Below are 21,941 nucleotides of genomic sequence, written 5' to 3' on the forward strand. Positions count from 1 at the left end.
TATGAGTGGTCAGGTCAACAGAGCAGATGGAGTACAAAGTGGAAATATATGAGGTGATTCAGAAGAACGGGCGACATAGTGGCACAACAGTGGCGGCTGTCACTCTACTCGGCGGCTGTCACTCTACCCGGCGGCTGTCACTCTACTCAACAACGTACCTCGGTGACTGCTAATCACCCCCCCACCCCCCGGACACTTATTATCACTTATTATTATTTATTCAAATCATTTGCTATGCCGCTCTACCAGGGAGATGCTAAATGCATTTCGTTGTCTCTGTACTGTACACTGACAATGACAATTAAAATTGAATCTGAATCTGAATCTCAGTGCCAGAGACCCTGACTACGGGTGCTGTCTGTACAGAGTTTGTATGTTCTCCCTGTGACCCTGTGGAAGGAGGGGTGTTAATGGATAAATCCATGTCAAGGATGCAACATAAAGAAACTATAGTTAGTTCTATATAGCAAGATGGGAATAAAAACAGGACTAGGTCATTCAGCCCTGCGTGCCTGCTTTCTGATGTTTCAATTGCATGGCTGATTGTTAATCTCAACCCTCTTTCCTGCATGAAACCCATTCCCTCAATTTCCTTAATATTGAAAAATCTATCAACCTTTCTCTTGGATATGTTCAACTATAAAACATATGGGCAGGCACGGGTTATTGATAGGGGACGATCAGTCATGATCATAATGAATGGCGGTGCTGGCTCGAAGGGCCGAATGGCCTCCTCCTGCACCTCTTTTCTATGTTTCTATGTTTCTAGAATTCCCCTTATGGGTAGAGAATGTCAAAGCTTGACCGCTTATTCTGACTCCTTATTCTGACACTGTGGTCCCTGGTTCTAGACATCCCAATCGGTGAGCACAGAATTTTTGCATCATGCTGTCAAGGTCCATAAGGATTTTGCATGTTTCATAAATTCTAGGAGCAGAATTAGGCCATTCAGCTCATCATGTCTACTCTGCCATTCAATCTTGGCTGATCTGTCTTTCCCTCTCAACCCGATTCTCCTGCCTTCTCCCCATATCCCGTACTAATCAAGAATCTCTCAATCTCCGACTCAATATCCATAGACTTGGCCTCCACAGCTGTTTGTGGTAACAAATTCCACAGATTCACCACCCTCTGAGTAAAGAGTTTCTTCTTAATCTTCCTCATAAAATAAACCACCCCCCATCTTAGAAATCAATTAGATGAATCATTAATTATTAACATTGCATTATTGCTTATTCTGTATTTATTTTTGTGGTATTGCATTAATGGGCATGTTAGCTGTAACACCTAAGAATTCCATTGTTCTATTTATTATCACAATCGAACACACTTGATTCTTGACTCTGTTTATTGCATCTATATATTCCTTGGGTTTGGAGACCAGACCTGTGAAAAATAACACATGTGCAATCCTTGTTAATTGCATTAAGGCATCTCTACTCTTGTTCTCAAATCTACTTGTAATAGTGCATACCTTTATTATTGGAATCATAGTCAAACTGCATGGAAACAGGCCCAACTTGTCCATGCCAGCCCATATCCATCTAGACGTTTTCTATCCATGTATTTGTCCAAGTAAGTTTTAAAATTCTATTGAATCTTGCCCTTCGCACCTTGAACCTATTTCCTCTGGTTCTTGGTTTTACCTCAAATAAAAGACCTTATGATTCTTGTGATACTTGCATGTAAATAGTCAGTGATTAATGTACAAGAACAGCAAGGTACCTATGAACACCTCTCAATTTCTTGGCGTTCAAAAAAACCCTCCAGTATTTAATCTTTTCTCCCAAAGTGAATTATAAAACTTTTCCACATTATATTTCATATGGTTCTGCAAGGATCTTTTGCGTTTCATTTATCCTTTGATTCTTTTTTACATTTCAGTTTAGTTTATTATTGTCGCGCTGACTGAGGTACAATGAAAAGATTTTTGTCGCGTCCTATCCAGTCAGCGAAATGACTATACATGATTATAATCAAGTCGTCCACAGTGTACAGATACAGGATGAAGGGGATAACATTTAATGCAAGATAAATCCCAGCAAAGTCCAATTAAAGATAGTTTGAAGGTCTCCAATGAGGGCAGGTTCACACTCTAGTTGGTGAGAGGGGGGTTCATTTGCCTGATAACACCTGGGAGGAAACGATGTAAAGGAGATCGGTTTGTGTGATGGTTTGGACTCCCTTTACAATTCTCTGCATTTCTTGTGGTCTTGGACAGAGCTGTTCCCAAACCATGCTGTGATGCATCCCGATAACATGCTTTCTATGGCGCATCTGTAGAAGTTGGTAAGGGTTGTTGGGGACATTCTAAACTTCCTCATCCTAAGGAAGTAGGGGTGATGGTGTGCTTTCTTGCCTGTTGCGTCGATGTAGCTGGTCCAGAACGAATTACTGGTGACATTTATTCAGAGGAACTTGAAGCTTTCAACCATCTCCACTTCGGCACCGTCATTCTTGTGTACCTCCCTGCTGAGCGTCAAAGAACCAGAGAGATTGGAAAACATGTCTCATGTTTCACTCTGATATCACTGTACTTTATTATAAAATGCTTTCACTCACTGATATGGACATTATGGGAGACCCCTACCACCCCAGCAACGGACTGTTCCAGCTGCTACGGTCAGGCAAACGCCTCCGCTGTCATGCCGTGAAAACAGAGAGGATGAGACGGAGTTTCTTCCCACAGGCCATCAGGACTGTAAACTCTTATCTCACCAGGGACTAATTTACTGTACTAATTTACTGTTGTGATGTGTCTTTTTAAAATTGTTGTGTTTTTTTCTCCAACATGTAAATACTGATTCTGTTCTATTCTGTTCTGTGGTTTTTTGCACAATCCGCAGGCATAGCCACTTTCATTTCACTGCACATCTTACATAGAAAATAGATGCAGGAGTAGGCCATTCGGCCCTTCGAGCCTGCACTGCCATTCAATATGATCATGGCTGATCATCCAACTCAGTATCCTGTACCTGCCTTCTCTCCATACCCCCTGATCCCTTTAGCCACAAGGGCCACATCTAACTCCCTCTTAAATATAGCCAATGAACTGGCCTCAACTACCTTCTGCGGCAGAGAATTCCAGAGATTCACCACTCTGTGTGTGAAAAAAGCTTTCCTCATCTCGGTCCTAAAAGATTTCCCCCTTATCCTTAAACTGTGACCCCTTGTTCTGGACTTCCCCAACATCGGGAACAATCTTCCTGCATCTAGCCTGTCCAACCCCTTAAGAATTTTGTAAGTCTCTATAAGATCCCCCCTCAATCTTCTAAATTCTAGCGAGTACAAACCGAGTCTATCCAGTCTTTCTTCATATGAAAGTCCTGCCATCCCAGGAATCAGTCTGGTGAACCTTCTCTGTACTCCCTCTATGGCAAGAATGTCTTTCCTCAGATTAGGAGACCAAAACTGTACGCAATACTCCAGGTGTGGTCTCACCAAGACCCTGTACAACTGCAGTAGAACCTCCCTGCTCCTATACTCAAATCCGTTTGCTATGAATGCTAACATACCATTCGCCTTCTTCACTGCCTGCTGCACCTGCATGCCTACTTTTAATGACTGGTGTACCATGACACCCAGGTCTCGTTGCATCTCCCCCTTTCCTAATCGGCCACCATTCAGATAATAATCTACTTTCCTGTTTTTGCCACCAAAGTGGATAACCTCACATTTATCCACATTATACTGCATCTGCCATGCATTTGCCCACTCACCCAGCCTATCCACGTCACCTTGCAGCCTCCTAGCATCCTCCTCACAGCTAACACTGCCCCCCAGCTTCGTGTCATCCGCAAACTTGGAGATGTTGCATTCAATCTTGTATGTGTATGTGACAAATAAACTTGACGACTTGACTTGATATGAAGAAAAGCAAGTAACCACGCATGTTCTTCTTTCCAGTTATATTCAGATTGGAATAAAGAAGACAAAGCCACTGCCAAAAGATGGACTGGTACGTGCCAACATTTATTGCTGTTTAGCTGTGTCATATTTCAAAGTGTAATTTATTATAACATGAAGACATGTTGATTTGCATTACAAATCCCTCTGTGGGTACCTGACCAAGTCTGGATGTTTACATTGGCCTTGGTGCGGCCCAGATACACCAGAGAGATGTGTAGGAAGGAACTGCAAATGCTGGTTTATACTGAAGATAGACACAAAATGCTGGAGTAACTCAGCAGGTCAGGCAGCATCTCTGGAGAAAGGGAATAGGTGGCGTTTCAGGTCTGAAGAATGGTTCTAATAATAATAATAATGGATGGGATTTATATAGCGCCTTTCTAATACTCAAGGCGCTTTACATCGCATTATTCATTCACTCCTCAGTCACACTCGGTGGTGGTAAGCTACTTCTGTAGCTACAGCTGCCCTGGGGCAGACTGACGGAAGCGTGGCTGCCAATCTGTGCCTACGGCCCCTCTGACCACCACCAATCACTCACACACATTCACACACATTCACACACAGGCAAAGGTGGGTGAAATGTCTTGCCCAAGGACACAACGACAGTATGCACTCCAAGCGGGATTCGAACCGGCTACCTTCCGGTTGCCGCCCCAAACGTCGCCTATTCCTTTTCTCCACAGATGTTGCCTGACCCGCTGAGTTACACCAGCATTTTGTGTATCTACACCGGAGAGATGCCGGGGTTTGAAGGATGAAAATATGAATTTCAAATTTAGAAGTTCCATTAATTTAACTGTTACTTTCAAAAGCTTAGATGATTGATGGGTGATCTAATTGAGACATTTGAAATGTGGAGGGAATTAATGAGATAGATATAGAATAACGATTTCCACTGATGAAGTCAGAACAAAGTGGTACAATCTTAAAATAATGAGCTCCAAAACCCTCGCATTTCATGACCTACAAGTTTAGTTTAGTTTATTGTCATGTGTACCGAGGTACAGTGATAAGCTTTTTGCTGCGCACTATACAGTCAGCAGAAAGATTATATATGATTACAATCAAGGCGTCCCCAGTGTACAGAATCAAGATAAAGGGAATATTGTATAGTGCAAGATAAAGTCTCTAGTTGTTGGTAGGATGGTTCAGTTGCCTGATAACAGCTGGGAAGAAGCTGTCCCTGAAACTGAAGGTATGTGTTTTCACACTTCTGTGTCTCTTTCCTGTGTCTCTTTCCTGAGGGGAGAAGAGGGAGTGTAGAGGGTGCGACTTGTCATTAATCATGCTGCTGGCCTTGCCGAGGCAGCGTGAGGTATAAACAGAGTCGATGGAAGGGAGATTGGTTTGTGTGATGGTCTGGGATGCGTCCACAATTCATTGCAATTTCTTGCGGTCTTGGATGGAGCTGTTCCCAAACCAAGCTGTGACGCATCCCGGTAAAATGTTTTCTACGGCAAAGTTCTAAGTTGGTGAGAGTTGTTGGGGATATGCCGAACTTCCTAAGTGTTCTACGGAAGTAGAGGCGTTGGTGTGCTTTCTTGGTCATTGCTTCTATATGGCTAATCCAGGCCATGTTGCTGATGATTTTACTCCTTGGAACTTGAAGCTTTCAACCATTTCTACTTTGGTGCTGTCAATGAATGGGTACTGCTTTGCTTCCTGATGTTGATCAATATCTCCTTTGTCTTGCTGGCATTGAGAGAAAGGTTGTTGTCTTGACACAGGTTACAAGGTTCTCAATCTCCTTCCTGTACTCTGTCTCATCATTATTTGAAATAATGGATCGACTGGGCATATATTCAGAAGGATGAGAGGATATCTTATCTATATTACTAAAAGTAAGATCTTGACTACTTCCTGTTTTTCTGTTTCATGATTTTTGAAAAAACGCTGCCACTTACGGCTGTGATTTTTGGCCATCTTACTCAGTCCCCCTCCGCTGCGCAGGACAAGAGGATTTTTCCCATCGCTGAAAAATAAAAGAGTTATTAATGTTTAAAAAATGTTGACATTCTCTCTGCTGCCCCTGCTGGTGGGAGGGGGTATGGACTATAAAACACGGAAGTGTTGTGCCTCACTCAGTCTCTGCAAGATGGAGGAAGCGAGAGGGTCACGTCTCTCTGAGCTGTGAATAACACTGAACACATGTCTACTCAACTGTGAGTGCCCTTAATGTGGTTTGAAAATGAAAATGTGGTTGCTTTGAAATGTGCACTGCAAATGGTTGTTGGTGGTGGAAAGTACTTTGAAATGCTGCAATGCAAAATCGTTGTTGGTGGTGGTAAGTGCTTTGAAATGCTGCACTGCAAATGGTTGTTGGTGGTGGTAACTGCTTTGAAACGCTGCACTGCAAATGGTTGTTGATGGTGGTAACTGCTTTGAAATGCTGCACTGCAAATGGTTGTTAGTGGTAACTTGACAACTTCCTGTTTGCACTGTATATTGATTTTAGATAAAATGCTACCACTTACTGCTGTGATTTTTAGCCATCTTACTCAGTCCCCCTCTGCTCATCAGGTGCAGAGGATTCTTCCCATCAATTAAAAATAAAAGTGTTATTAGTGTTTAAAAAAATGTTGAGAATCTCTCTCCTGTTAATCACGCCATGAAGGCCACAGCCCTTCCGGTGGGAGGGGGGGGGGGGGGGGGGGGGGATTATAAAACCCGGAAGTGTAGGTGTGGCTCAGTCTCTGCAAGAAGGGGGATGGAGAGGTCATGACTGCCTGAGCTGTGAATCAACTGAACACACTGAATTTCTACTGAACCATGAGTGTGGTGTTTATGTGGTGTTTGGTGTGGTTTTATGGTGGTTTTATGGTGGTTTTATGGTGGTTTCACCCTGCTTTAAATGGTATGAAACTGCATTTGAATGTGGTGGCCTTGCACCCTGCATGAAATGGTATGAAACTGCATTTGAATTTAGTGGCCTTGCATCCTGCATGAAATGGTTTGAAACTACACTTGAATTTGGTGGCCTTGCACCCTGCTTGAAATGGTATGAAACTGCACTTCAATTTGGTTGTCTTGCACCCTGCTTGAAGTGGTATGAAATTGCACTTGAATTTGGTGGCCTTGCACCCTGCTTGACATGGCATTAAACAGCACTAGCATTTGGTGGCATTGTGTCCTGCTTGAAGTGGCATGAAATTGCACTTGAGTTTGGTGGCCCTGCACCCTGCTTGAAGTGGTAGGAAACTGCACGAGTTTGGTGGCCCTGCACCCTGCTTGAAGTGGTAGGAAACTGCACTTGAGTTTGGTGGCCCTGCACCCTGCTTGAAGTGGTATGAAATTGTACTTGAATTCGGTGGCCTTGCACCCTGCTTGAAATGAAATTTCAAGGAATAGCCGTGAGTCAACTGCTCGCCCATCAGCCGTAAGTGAGCTCACATCAGCACATCAGGCTTGAGTGACTGAGCTGTCACCCCAAGAATCCATTTGGCCCACAATGTCCATACTAGCCCTCTGGAAACCAGTCCAGCCCAAAATACCCATACTAGCGCTCCAGAAAGCCCCCCCCGCCCCCACCCCCACTGGCCACCAATATTGGAATTAGTGGAGAGGTGGAATATTGCGTTGGGGGACCAGCCCTCCCGTGTGAACCCAACGGGTTCCCACATGGTCTCGTAGGAACATATAAAATTCTTAAGGGATTGGACAGGCTAGATGCAGGAAAAATGTTCCCGATGTTGGGGGAGTCCAGAATCAGGGGTCACAGTTTAAGAATAATGAGTAGGCCATTTATGACTGAGATGAGGAAAAACCTTTTCAGCCAGAGAGTTGTGAATCTGTGGAATTCTCTGCCACAGGAGGCAGTGGAGGCCAATTCACTGGATGTATTCAAGAGAGAGTTAGATATAGCTCTTAGGGCTAACGGAATCAAGGGATATGGGGAGAAAGCAGGAATGGGGTACCAATTCTGGATGATCAGCCATGATCATATTGAATGGCGGTGCTGGCCCAAAGGGCCGAATGGCCTACTCCTGCACCTATTTTCTATGTTTCTATGTTACTATTGATATTCGGCCCACTATGGTGGAGTCGTCTGGGAATTTGTGAATGACTTGGAGTATATTGAGAATTCATTGATGATGCTGCTGAAAATGCCAAATTCCATCCACTGTCAGCGGCAAATACAGCAGACAATCACGTCAGCGTTTCAAAGCTTGGGTCTTTGGACAGCACCACGTAAAATATTGGAATTTGTGTTGCAGATGTCAGAGCAACCAATCTCTATCGGTATGTTTAGTTTCGAGATACAGCGCGGAACCTGGCCCTTTGACCCAGCGAAGCACCAACCAACAATCCCCGCAGATTAACACTACCCAACACACACTAGGGACAATTTTACATTTACATCAAGCCAATTAACCTGCAAACCTGTATGCCTTTGGAGTGTGGGGAGAAACTGAAGATCTCGGAGAAAATGCATACAGGTTACGGGAAGAACGTCCAAACTCCGTACAGACAAGCACCCATAGTCAGGATCGAACCTGGGTCTCTGGTGCTGTAAGGCAACGGCTCTACCGCTGCTCCACCGTGCTGCCCATTTGTCTGTTTGTTTGGAACAAGTAGTTTACTGGTACCACCGGGTGGCGCCAACAATGGCTGCCTTGCCAGAAGTCAGTCACGTCCCTTCTATGTTTTTATTATTGTAAGTATGTTTTAAATGTGTGTTTCAATGTTTCTTGGTTGGTTTATGTGGGGGGGGGGGGGGGGAATAGGGGACATTTTTTTCAGTCACATCTCGACGGAGATGCGACTTTCTCAGTGTATAATCTCCGCCCCCCCCACCGCGGCCTAACAACTGGAGTATTGCGGCCTTTCCTGGAGACCGGCCTGGAGCTGCAAGCCGCAGTCACGGCACGGACTTTAACATCACGGAGCTGCGATCCTTTACCAAGGATCGGCAGAGGAAGTGCTCGGACCGCGGGGCCTGTGGACTTTTAACACCGTGAAGCTGTGGTCTCCTGTAAGAAGCGGCCGGCTCGGGAACTCCATGCCGAGGAGTGTTCTGATCCGTCCCAACGTCGGAGTTTCGATCATCCCGACGAGAGGGCCTGAACATCCGACCGTCTGTAGCGGCGAACTGCGGAAGGCGCAAAGGCCCCGACCATGGGTGAACAAAGGAGGAAGATGACTGAACTTTATTGCCTTCCATCACAGTGAGGAATGTTGATTCCACTGTGGTGTATGTTTATGTTAAATTTTATTTTATGTGTGTATTGTGTTCTTTTCACTTAGTATGACTGTGTGGTGACTCAAATTTCACTGTACCTTAATTGGCTAAGTGACAATAAATGCGAACTTCAACTTGAACTTTACATGCCAAAAGAAAGGGTGTGATAACAGTGGGGTTTAAATGTAAACCAAAGGCAGTAGATATGTAGGTGGAGACACATGGAACTGCAGATGCTTTTTTTTGAAAAAGAAGAAAAAAAAGAGTGCTGAAGTAACTAAGCGGTTCAGTCAACATCTCTGGAGAACTATGGAGAGGTGACGTTTCGTGTCGGGATCCTTCTTTAGACTGACTGTGGGGGAGGGAGAAAACTGGAAGAGAGATGGGAGCAGGACAAAGCCTGGCAAGTGATAGGTAGATATAGGTCAGGAGAGTTTTTGATATGTTGTCATATGAGGAAAGATTGAAAAGACTAGGCTTGTATTCACTGGAGTTAAGAAGGATGAGGGGGATCTTATAGAAACATATAAAATTATAAAAGGACTGGACAAGCTAGATGCAGGAAAAATGTTCCCAATGTTGGACGAGTCCAGGACCAGGGGCCACAGTCTTAGAATAAAGGGGAGGTAATTTAAGACTGAGGTGAGAAAACACTTTTTCACCTAGAGAGTTGTGAACTTATGGAATTCCCTGCCACAGAGGGCAGTGGAGGCCAAGTCACTGGTTGGATTTAAAAGAGAGTTAGATAGAGCTCTAGGGGCTAGTGGAGTCAAGGGATTATGGGGAGAAGGCAGGCACGGGTTATTGATAGGGGACGATCAGCCATGATCACAATGAATGGCGGTGCTGGCTCGAAGGGCCGAATGACCTCCTGCACCTATTTTCTATGTTTCTATGTTTCTATGATAGGTAGATGGTTGGATGAAGGCCACAAATGAAGACAGTAAAAATGATCATTTCACTGATCATTTCAGTGTGGAATAATCAGGAGTGTGAGATAAGGATGGAAAGGTTGCGCATTGTGAAGCCAGAAGAATTTAGGTGGAAGGGGACAGGGGGAGGGGAAAAGCGAGAAATGGGCACAAATCCAGGTGGGGCACAGGGAAGAGTAGGGGGGGGGGGGGGGGGGGGGGGGGGGGGGGGGGGGGGATAAAAGAGGCGGGGGAGATGTTGTTAGTTAGTTACCTGAACTTGGAGAATTCAATGTTCATACCATCAGGTTGTAAGCTACCCAAGCAGAATATTCGGTTAGTGAAAGGCTTGGATAGAGTGGATGTGGAGAGGATGTTTCCACTCGTGGGAGAGTCCAGGACTAGAGGTCATAGCCTCATAATTAAAGGATGTTCCTTTAGGAAGGAGATGAGAAGAAATTTCTTTAGTCAGAGGGTGGTGAATCTGTGGAATTCTTTGCCACAGAAGGCTGTGGAGCCCGTCAATTAATATTTTTAAGGCAGAGATAAATAGATTCTTGATTAGTACAGGTGTCAAGGGTTATGGGGAGAAGGCAGGGGAATGGGGTAAGGAGGGAGAGATAGATCAGCCATGATTGTTGGGTCGAATGGCCTAATTCTCATCCTGTTATCTATGACATCATGACCTTAATATGAGGTGCTGTTCCACCCGTTTGTGTGTTATCTATGACCTCATAACCTTAATGTGAGGTGCTGTTCCACCAGTTTGTGCGTGGCGACACTCTGGCAAGGATGGCGGACTGGGACAGAAAGGTCAGTGTGGGAATAGGAAGGGTACTTAAAGTGGTTGGCAACGGGAGAGCCATCAAGCCTTGGGCCTAGTGCAAGTATTTGGCGAAATGCTTGCCTTACCTACACTTGGTTTCGCCAATGTAAAGAAGGCCACATTGGGGACACTGACCCCAGTAAATGATGTTTAAGTGGGTGGACATGAACCTCTGCCTCAACTGGAAGGACTGTTTGGGGTCTCTAGATAGATCTGAGAGAGGTGATACAGAGATAAGTGTTAGTCCTACGCTGGCAGGGGAAGATACCTGGGGAGGGTGAGGTGTAGGTGGGAAGGGATGAGAGAACCAAGGCGTTACGGAGTGAGCGGTCACTGCGGGAGGCAGTAAGGGGTAGGGATGGGAAGATGTGACTGTCGGTGGGATCACGTTGAAGGTAGCCTAAATGTCGAAAATTAGTTTAGTTTAGTTTATTGTCACGTATACCAAGATACAGTGAAAAGCCTTTGTTGCATGCTAACCAGAGAATGATATTTTGGATGCGATGTCCAGTGGTGTCGGAGAATGATATACGAGAATATTAGGTGCATTGTTTCCAAAGCAATATCGGGATACAGTGAATTGCTTCAGCAAGAAACCATGACAGGGAATGTGCACAGCATCAGGACCAGGGCAGACAAGGTGAATAGCACTTCACTAGCTGCTACCACCCACTTGATTAGTATGGGTGTCAGGGGTTATGGGGAGAAGGCAGGAGAATGGGGTTAGGAGGGAGAGATAGATCAGCCATGATTGAATGGCGGAGTAGACTTGATGGACTGAATGGCCTAATTGTACTCATGACCACAGGTAAACATTTTGTGAGGCACCTAGATTTTTAAGTCACAGGGCTGAGCAGTAATGGAGTTAGCCAGCGACAGTGTATTCCATTGTGGGCAAGGATAAAAAACAAATCAGTTAGTTACACTTCATTAGTCTCAACATCTAACTCAGTGAGGCGTTGAAGGAAGTAGACCATGTCTTGAGTTATCAATAGCTGTAGTTAATCATTCTGCGAGGCCATTATTGTTGTGCAAGGCTTGGCACAGAAGATTAACATTTAAGGAGTGACTCAGCGGGACAGGCAGCATCTCTGGATGGAAGGAATGGGTGATGTTTCCGGTCGAGACCCTTCTTCAGACCGAGAGTCAGTAGAGAGGGAAACAAGAGATATGGAAGGGTAAAGTGTGAAAACAAGAGATCAAAGGGGACAAAGTTCAAGGAAAATGTAGAATAGATCATTGTTGGCTAGGGGAAGTTGACAACGAGATACAATGTACAATTTACTCAGGAGGACAGTCAGACTAGTCGGGGAACTAGGATGAAGAAAGGACAGATAGAGAGAGGGATAGCAAGGGTTGGCTTTTGATAGGTAGATGGTTGGGCAAAGACCAGAGGTGAAAAGACAAAAGGGTTGAGATAAGGATAGAAGGAATTGTGAAGGAATATAGGGGGAAAGGGAGGGAGAAATATGTGCGAGTCCAGGTGGGGCAGAGAGAAGAGACGGCGGAAAAACTGCAGAGAGTTGCTTTGCATTCTTATCTGTTTGTAGGAAGCTGGGATGGCAGTAGAACATTGTTGATACAGGTTTCACAGGTTTAGTTTAGTTTAGAGACACAGCGTGGAAACAGGCTACTTCATCCCACTGAGTCGGCGCTGACAGCGATCATCCCTTATGCTAACCTGCACACACTGTTCCAACGTTCCAACGCACAAAAGCCAATAAGGAATAAGGGATAAGCCATTTAGAACGGAGATGAGGAAACACCTTTTCACACAGAGTTGTGATTCCCAGAGGGCGGTGAAGGCTGGTTCTCTGGATACTTTCAAGAGGGAGCTAGATAGGGCTCTTAAAGATAGCGGAGTCAGGGGATATGGGGAGACGGCAGGAACGGGGTACTGATTGTGGATGATCAGCCATGATCACATTGAATGGTGGCGCTGGCTCGAAGGGCTGAATGGCCTACTTCCTGCGCCTATTGTCTATTGTCTATTAATCTACAAACCTGTATGTCTTTGGAGCGAGGGAGCACCCGGAGAAAACCCATGTGATCACAGGTTGATTAGTAGGGGTGTTAGGGGTTATGGGGAGAAGGCAGGAGAATGGGGTTTAAACATAGAAAATAGGTGCAGGAGTAGGCAATTCGACCCTTCGAGCCAGCACCGCTATTCATGGCTGATCATCCAAAATCAGTACTCCGTTCCTGCTTTCTCCCCATATTCTTTGATTCCATTAGCCCTAAGAGCTATATCTAACTGTTGCGAGGGAAAGATAGATCAGTCATGATTGAAAGGCAGAATAGACTTGATGGGCCTAATGGCCTAATTCTGCTCCGATTACTTTCACTTACGAAAACCCATGCGGTCATTGGGTGAACGTAAAACCCGCAGTCAGGATCGAAACCAGGTCTCTGGCGCTGATATGCAGCAACACTACCGCTGCGCCACCATGCCGCCAGCGATATAAAACGTTATGCATATTCTGAGTATGACAACCTACAAATAGAAATGTTGCTGGAGTATCGATACTCCAGTTAGATGAGCTATTTGACATTTTTATTTAATAATAATAATAATAACAATAATAACAACAACAACAACAATAATAATAATAATAATAATAATAATAATAATAATAATAATAATAATGATAATTAATAATAATAATAATAATAATAATAATAATAATAATAATAATAATAATAATAATAATAATAATAATAATATATTTTATTGTCATTGCACATAAGTGCAACGAGATTTGGGTATGCAGCTTCCATCCGACATCATAACTTAAGTAACTACTAAAATTTAGATTTAGATACCCCGAGAACATGGTTTGTAAAAAGAACATTACAACAGTAAAATAGTCAAAACAGACTAAAGTGCAGATGTGTCTGTGCGACGTGACCATCCGAGGGAGACAGTTCGTGGGGGTGGGAGGCACTCAGCAGGGCCCTTTAGAAATATCTGCTGGGCCTGATCCTGGTTCTGGTTCTGCTCCTGATTCTGCTGGTGGACGAGGAGACGAGGGCGTACCGAACTGCGATCATGGGACTGGTGCTTGAGGACGTTCCTTTGGGTTCCGCCGGCATCACAGTCCTGTGTAACGTCTCCACAGGGCAGCCGCGGCCTATTGTTCCAGCAGCCTGGCGTCGCCGGATTTTCGACGTCATTCATGGTTTGGCCCACCCATCTATCCGGGCGAGGGTGGCGTTGGTTGCTGCAAGACTCATGTGGCATGGGCTGCGGAAGCAGGTCGGACATTGGGCCCGGACGTGCATTCCATGTCAAACATCGAAGGTTCAGCGGCACATCCCGGTGCCGGCTCAAGACTTCGCGGTGCCTCGCAGGCGTTTCGACCAGGTCCACGTGGATATCGTGGGGCCGCTGCCTCCGTCCTGCGGCGTTTCGCATCAGCTTACGGTGGTGGACCATTTGACCCAGTGGCCGGAGGCTATCCCGCTTGTTGACACCTCGCACATGCCCTGGTGGCCTATTGGATTGCCCATTTCAGGGTACCGCTGGACTTCTTGTCTGACCAGGGTGCCCAGTTCACGTCAGAGCTGTGGTCCGCAATGGCTCGCCTGTTGGGGGCTCAGCTCCACCACTCGACGGCTTATCACCCCCAGTCCAATGGGTTGGTGGAACGTTTCCACCGCCGGCTTGAGGACGCTTTGAAGACTCGCCTCACCGGTCCCGGTTGGATGGACGAGTTGCCGTAGGTCCTGCTGGGGATTCGCACCGCCCCAAAGGAGGTCTTGCAGACTTCATCAGATGAGTTAGTTTACGGCGTCCCGCTAACCGTGCCCGTGTTTATCCCAATCGCTGGTGACCCCCAGGAGTCGCCATCATCCATGTTGGTCCTTCTGCGGGAGATGGTCGGCGCCCTGTCTTCTGTCCCAACGTCTCGGCATGGTGTCGCTCCATCACATGTGCCGCCGGCTCTTGCTGACAGTCAGTATGTCTTCCTCCGCCGCGGCGCCCACAGGTCGCCCTTACAGCGCCCATGTGAAGGTGCTTTTCAGTTGCTACAGTACGGGCCCACGACTTTTGTATTGGAGATGGGGGGGTCAGCAAGAGCTCACTTAACGCCCAATTCGCATTTGGACCTGAGTGAACCAGTCCAGGTTGCCCAGCCTCGCTGTCGAAGGCGTCCGCCGTCTCGGATTCCACCTAATTCGTCCTTACAGGGCAGCCGCCCTTTGCGTGGGGACGTACGTACGAGGTCCGGCTACCTCGTTCGGCTGCCCGTCCGTTTTTGTGCCTCCGGTTCTGGGGGTGTAATGTGACGGCCCCTGGTGATGGGCCACGCACTGCACATAACCTTCGGCCCAGGGGGGGGTCACGTGTCCCGGTGACGAGAGGTAGGGGTCACATAGTGGTCAGGGTGACCTGGGGGTTATTTAAGGTGATAATCGTGCGTACACGGTGTGTGAGTTTGGAGATTTATTAATTTTAAAAATATATATTTTTATTAGAAGCGTAAACACATAATAACAACACGGATTGTTTATTCTGTTTATTTTGTTTTCATACAAAGCTTCTGTTCTTTTTATAGAATTTTTTAAAAGACAGAACTGAAAAGAAAGATCAATAAACTAATAGAAAGGAAGGGATAAAGAGAAGAAAAAAAGGGAGAGAAAGAAAAAACAAAAAAAACAAAGAAAATTACCAATAACAGTTTTGGAGATAGGCCCGTAGATTATTCATCCAATCCTGAGCTCGGGTTTCAGTCCACAGTCCAATAATGTAGCTTATTGAGTAGGGGAGGAAAGTTTGATTTAAATAAAGACGCATATTTCTTAGTCACATAAATTCCAAGGTATTTAAACTTTTCGTAGACTATTTTCAAAGGAGATTGTTGCAATATATATAGGTTTGGTTCCATTACTGGCATAATTTCACTTTTATTCCAATTAATTCTATATCCCGAGAATGAGCCAAATTGCGTTATATGATTTAATAAATTCGGAATACTAGTTTCTGAATTTGTGATGTATAATAATACATCATCTGCATATAAAGAAATTGTATTAATTGTATCTTTAGTATTGTACGCATAAATTTCTGGATGAGCTCTGATACTTTCTGCAAGTGGTTCAATAGCCAAAGCAAATAGTAACGGAGATAGTGGGCATCCTTGTCTACAACCTCTAGATAGATTGAATTCGGGTGATAACATTTGATTTGTCAATATTCTAGCTGATGGATTAGTATATAGGAGTTTAACCCATGTACAAAACTTCTCACCCATTTTTCCATCACAGACCACAAAGAGATAGGGCCATTCTACCTGCTCAAATGCTTTTTCAGCATCTAACGAGATGACTGCTAAATCTACATTAGCTATTCTATTTGAGTATATTATATTAAACAATCGTCTCAAATTATAGAATGAATAGCGTTTTGGGATAAAACCTGTTTGATCGGGGTGTATTAATTTATGAATTACTAAATCTTGAGGACCCTGGCTCATATAGAGCAATAGCTCTTTTAAATACCGATCAGAAGATATTAACAAAAATCTTAGCCCACAGAGTTTGGAGACTTTGTAGTAGCAATAAGAATTTCGTGCTTGGTCAAACTTCACGTCCTGCCACGCTCTTTGACGGACAGCTCAGTGTCCGCTACACTATCCTGCAGAATCTTTTCGATTAGAATAGGGCGGCACGGTGGCACAGAGGTAGAATTGATGCCTTACAGCGCTTGCAGTGCCGAAGACCAGGGTTTGACCCTGACTATGGGCGCTGTCTGTATGGAGTTTGCACGTTCACCCCGTGATCGCGTGGGTTTTCTCCAAGTTCTATGGTTTCCTCCCATACTCCAAAGACGTACAAACTTATAGGTTAATTGGCTTGGTAAAATTGTAAATTGTCCCTAGAATTGTCTCTAGTGTGTGTAGGATAGTGTTAATGTGCGGGGATCACTGGTTGGCGGGGACTCAGTGGGCTGAAGGGCCTGTTTCCATGCTGTATCTCTAAATTAACCTAAACTAAAGATTCCCTACCACTGACATCAGACTCACCGGCCTATAATTTCCAGGATTATCTCCATTCCCCTTCTTAAACAAAGGAACAATATTGGAGGCAGGGGATATGGGGAGAAGGCAGAAAAATGGGAGAGATAGATCAGCCATGATTGAATGGCGGAGTAAACTTGATGGGTCGAATGGCCTAATTCTGCTCCTATCACATGAATTTATGAACTTATGAACTTGACTCCATTCTCGTCATCCGAAACGCTGCCTGTGGCCAGAAAAAATATAATACAAGGCCCCTGCAATCTCCTCCCTTGCCCTTCTCAATAATCTGGGATGGATCCCATCAGACCCACCTTAATGCTCTTCAAGCCTCTCGAACACCACCTCCTCATTATTGTCTGACTGGTTAGCATGAAACAAAAGCTTTTCACTGTACCTCGGTAATCGTGACAATAAACAAAACTAAACTCAACTCCTTGATTTCAAACAGCCCTTGCGTATTAGTATTCGATACACTGATCACACTGTCCTCCATGTCCTTCCCCTTAGGGAATATAACGCAAAGTACTTTTTCCGTTTTACTTACCTGGACACAAAAAGCTGGAGTAACACAAGGCTTATTGTTGAGTCTCATTGTCTGTAACTCGTTTTAGCCTAGCCCCTAGCTAACAAAGGCTTGTTTCCTTTATCATTGTTACCTTTTTTGTGTATCTTTCAATCATTTGCTCTATATCCGGACTGTCAAAGCCGCCACAGCCAGACATAAAAACAGCTTTTCCCAGGAGCAGTAGCTCTACTCAACAACCAAAAGTCTGTAGCCTCTTTTTGCTCTGGTATTTTATTTCATTCTTCATATGTTTAAATTATAATGTTTTATTTTTAATTGTCTACTGTATATCGTGTTGTTACTTGTGAGCAAAGCACACCAAGGCAAATTTCGTTGTATGTATACATACTTGGCTAATAAAATGTATTCTATTCAATTCAATGTAATCTCTCTATCACCATCAATATCTCTCATTTCTCTCATTTCCCTTTTCCCTGACTCTCAGTCCGAAGAAGGGTCTCGACCCGAAACGTTACCTATTCCTTTTCTCTGGAGATGGAGAGATTGCACATCCCTCATCCTGAACTTTTCCACTTCATACTTTAATTTCATATTTGTGCAACATTACATATGTGCTGTGCAATAACTGGTCACTTAAATTTATTATTATTACAATGCACATGACACTTTCAATGCCATGTAACCAAATCTCTTGACTGGTGGCAGACCAATTTCAATCTCTTGGGTCATATTGTGTCGTATCATCTGCTGTCTGACCCGCTGAGTTACTCCAGCTTTTTAAGTCTATCTTCGGTTTAAACCAGCATCTGCAGTTCCTTCCTACACATGTTTACTTATCTGTTTTGCTGCTTGCTGCAAGTAAGAATCTAATTCTTCCATTTCAGGACATATGACAATAATTTTCACGCAAAGGGTGGTGGGTGTATGGAACAAGCTGCCAGAGGAGGTAGTTGAGGCTGGCTCTATCCCAACGTTTAAGAAACAGTTAGACAGGTACATGGATAGGACAGGTTTGGAGGGATATGGACCAAGCGCAGGCAGGTGGGACTAGTGTAGCTGGGACATGTTGGACGGTGTGGGCAAGTTGGGCCGAAGGACCTGTTGTCACACTGTTTCACTCTATGACTGTATAAAACACTCTTGAATCTCTTCTACGTCCTCTGTGGCCAAGCATAAATTCCCTCCATTATTATTGCACGGTACTTCTCCTTGTTTACCTCTTGTGCTTATGTACTTATAAAAAGCCTTGGGATTCTCTCTAATCTGACTCGCCAATGTTATTTCACAGCCCCTTTTGGCCCTTCTAATTAGCGCCTTGAGTGCTTACCCGCTTGCTTTACATTCCTCAGAGGCCCTATCTGATTTCATCTTGTCTCCTACTTAAAATGTTCTGCGAACCGTATCGTCCTCTGCCTTTTATTGAACGCGCCTACTTTAATCTCTGTTCCAATTTGGCTCAGTATTTTTTGTCTAATCTCATCCATCATCTCCCTTTCAGTTGTTAACTTTGCTTGTACCAATTGCTTAAATAACCGGAGACAATCTTATCTTAAAGGCTTTGCATTAATGCAATTGTACATTAGAAATACATGAATTAGAAAGAGCTCTTGTAAATTGGAGTACTAAATCATATGGTAGTACCGGAAAGGCTTGAGTGATAAAGGAAGTCACATGTTCTACATTCCATGCATATCCACTGCTTGAGTTGATTTGTTGCCTGGTTTCCTAATATGTTTTGCTATTTAAGTAATGGATTAAATGGTGATAGGACGCGTCAGAGAGAATAAGATATTTCCCTGAGGTGTTTCATAACACTTGGTGTCAATTATAAGGCAGGAAAATGGGATTAGGAGGCAGAGATCAGCCATGATTAAATGGCGGAGTAGACTCGATGGGCCGAATGGCCTAATTCTACTCCTATAACTTGTGAACTTGGTGTCTTGCTGAAAAAGGTAAACCATCTGTGTTAACAAGAGGATTGTATTTTTAAGTAACTGCAAGACTACAAAACCCCAGCATGATCTGTGCATAAACAGTTCAATCAATTATGAATAGGAAGGAACTGAAAAAAGGTCTGAAGGTCTTTTTCCACTGGGTGGCGCCGTCAGCGATGGCAGTCTCGCCAATGGTCTGCCAGTCTTTTCGTCCTTTTAATTATTTTTAGTGTGTTTTTAAAGTTTGTGTTAATGTTCTCTGGTTTGTTTTATGTGGTGGGTGGGGGAGGGGGTCAGGGGAAATTTATTTTCAATCTCTTACCTTGCTGGAGATGCGATTACTTTCTGGATCTTATCTCCGGTCGCTCGGCGGCCTTCCATCGCGGCCTTGCTCAGGACTGATTTTGAGCCCCACTGCGGGGCTGCGGACCTACCGATCCCTTGCCTGGGATTTCACCATCGAGGAGGTCGCAGTCTCGGTTTAGAGACACATGTCGGGAAGCTCCAAAGTTGCAGAAGGTTCAACTAGGTCCCAACTCGGGTTCGATCGCCCGGCGCGGGGAACTGACTTCACCCCAATGCAAGAGCTTGATTACCCTGACGCAGAGGGTCCGACCGCTGGTGACGGGAGCCAAGATCGTCCCATCAACGGAAAGCTCGAGGTCCCCGACTGCGGGAGAACAAAGAAGGGAAGAGGTTAAACTTTTTTTTACCTTCCATCACAGTGAGGAATGTGGAGGAGTCACTGTGGTGGATGTTTATGTTAAAATGTATTTTGTGTATCTTGTTGCTTTTTATTGGTATGACTGTATGGCAAATCAAATTCCTTGTATGTTGCAAAATATACTTGGCTAATGAAGTATGCTTATGATTATGATTATTATGATTATGATTAAGAAGGGTCTCGACACGGAATGTCACCCCTTCCTTCTCTCCAGAGATGCTGTCTGTCCCACTGAGTTACTCCAGATTTTTGTGTCTATCTTCAGTTCAATCAATTAGCCAGACATCTGGAAACAAATGGGCCTGTCCCACTGAGGCGATTTTTAGGCGACTGCCAACGACTGTCGACGATAGGCGATTTTTTAGGCGACTGCCGGCGAATACGACAATGGAATTCACCAAAGTCAGTACCGGCGACAATCTACGTTACCTGGCGACAACCTACGACATCCTGGCGACAACCTACGCTAACCTGGCGACAACCTATGACAGCAATTACGTCAAACTGCACTCATTGGCGCCAATCCCACGGTCGGCGAAAAATTTTCAGCGGCGACCAGAAAGACGCTACGACACTTTGGGCGACTTTAGGAGACTATACACTCACGACCATACGGGCGACACCCCGGCGCCCATTGGCGACCATGTGGCGACAGCCTAGTCGCCTAAAAAATTGTCCAAGTGGAACAGGCCCTTAAACAAACAGAGAAAGCTTGGAAAACAATTCCTTAGCACACCATCTGATTTTTCAGGATTTTTACCAAATCCATTGAGCTGATGAGGGAATTTGGCTGATTTATAATCTCTTAATGCTGATTACTATAGTTTATCTGTCCCTGTATAATATAAATAAGAATAATAAATAGATAATTTAACTTGTTGGGTCTTGACTTTATAAAATAAAGCAATGAGTGGACCATTGAAAGGTAATATATCAGTCCCCAAGACCACAATTGACTTTCACTTCTGTTGAGCCTTTTACATCTTTGGTTGATCTCATGTGCGTTAAAGCAAATGCAGCTCGGACGGAATGACGATAAATTATGAAATTGCTCATCACAGACTTTTGACCAGAAAGGTAGATTAAATTGGAATAGCGTAAGCACTTCAGAAGGCTCAACAAGAAGCCTTTAGACTTTAGAGATACAGTGCAGAAACAGGCCATTCGGCCCACAATGTCCATGCCAACCAGAGATCACCCTGAATACCAGCATTATCCTACACACTAGGGACAATTTACAATTTACACAAGCGAAATTAACCTCCAAGACTGTGTGGGATGGAGCTGCAGATGCTGGTTTACACTGAAGATAGACACAAAACACTGTGGTAACACAGCGGGTCAGGCAGCATCTCCGAAAAAAAAAGAATAGGTGGTGTTTTGGGTCTGACGTGACAGCCTGACCTGCTGTGTTACTCCAGCATTTTGTGTCAACCTAAAAACCAGCATGTCTTTAGAGTGTGGGAGGAAACTGGAGCACTCAGAGAAAACCCACACGGTCACAGGGTGAGCGTGCAAACTCCGTACAGACAGCACCCGTAGTCAGGAATGAACCCAGGGCTCTGGTGTTCAAAGTCAGCAACTCTACCGCTGGGCCACTGTGTTACACATGGCTTCTTCTCATCCAGGATGCGGCTTATAAGGCACAAGAATAGCTCTGGCCTCACTTGGGGAAGTCCAGAACAAGGGGTCCCAGTTTAAGGATAACCATATAATAGCCATATAACAATTACAGCACGGAAACAGGCCATCTCGGCCCTTCTAGTCCGTGCCAAACACTTATTCTCCCCTAGTCCCATCTACCTGCACTCAGACCATAACCCCCCTCCATTTCTTTCCCGTCTTCCCGATAAGGGGGAAGTCTTTTAGGACCGAGATGAGAAAAACATTTTTCACAGGGAGTGGT

General features: G+C 44.7%; 1 protein-coding gene across 1 annotated transcript in view; it reads left to right on the forward strand.

The window, feature by feature from the left end:
* Nucleotides 1-21,941, forward strand: part of dcdc2 (doublecortin domain containing 2) — a 110,867-nt gene that overhangs the window by 4,145 nt on the left and 84,781 nt on the right. Inside the window, exon 2 of the mRNA XM_033039931.1 lies at nucleotides 3,907-3,958. Coding sequence (XP_032895822.1) covers nucleotides 3,907-3,958 — 52 coding nt within the window. The remainder of the gene's footprint in view (nucleotides 1-3,906; nucleotides 3,959-21,941) is intronic.

This window comes from Amblyraja radiata, chromosome 2, assembly GCF_010909765.2.
Source record: "Amblyraja radiata isolate CabotCenter1 chromosome 2, sAmbRad1.1.pri, whole genome shotgun sequence".
Classification (NCBI taxonomy): domain Eukaryota; kingdom Metazoa; phylum Chordata; class Chondrichthyes; order Rajiformes; family Rajidae; genus Amblyraja; species Amblyraja radiata.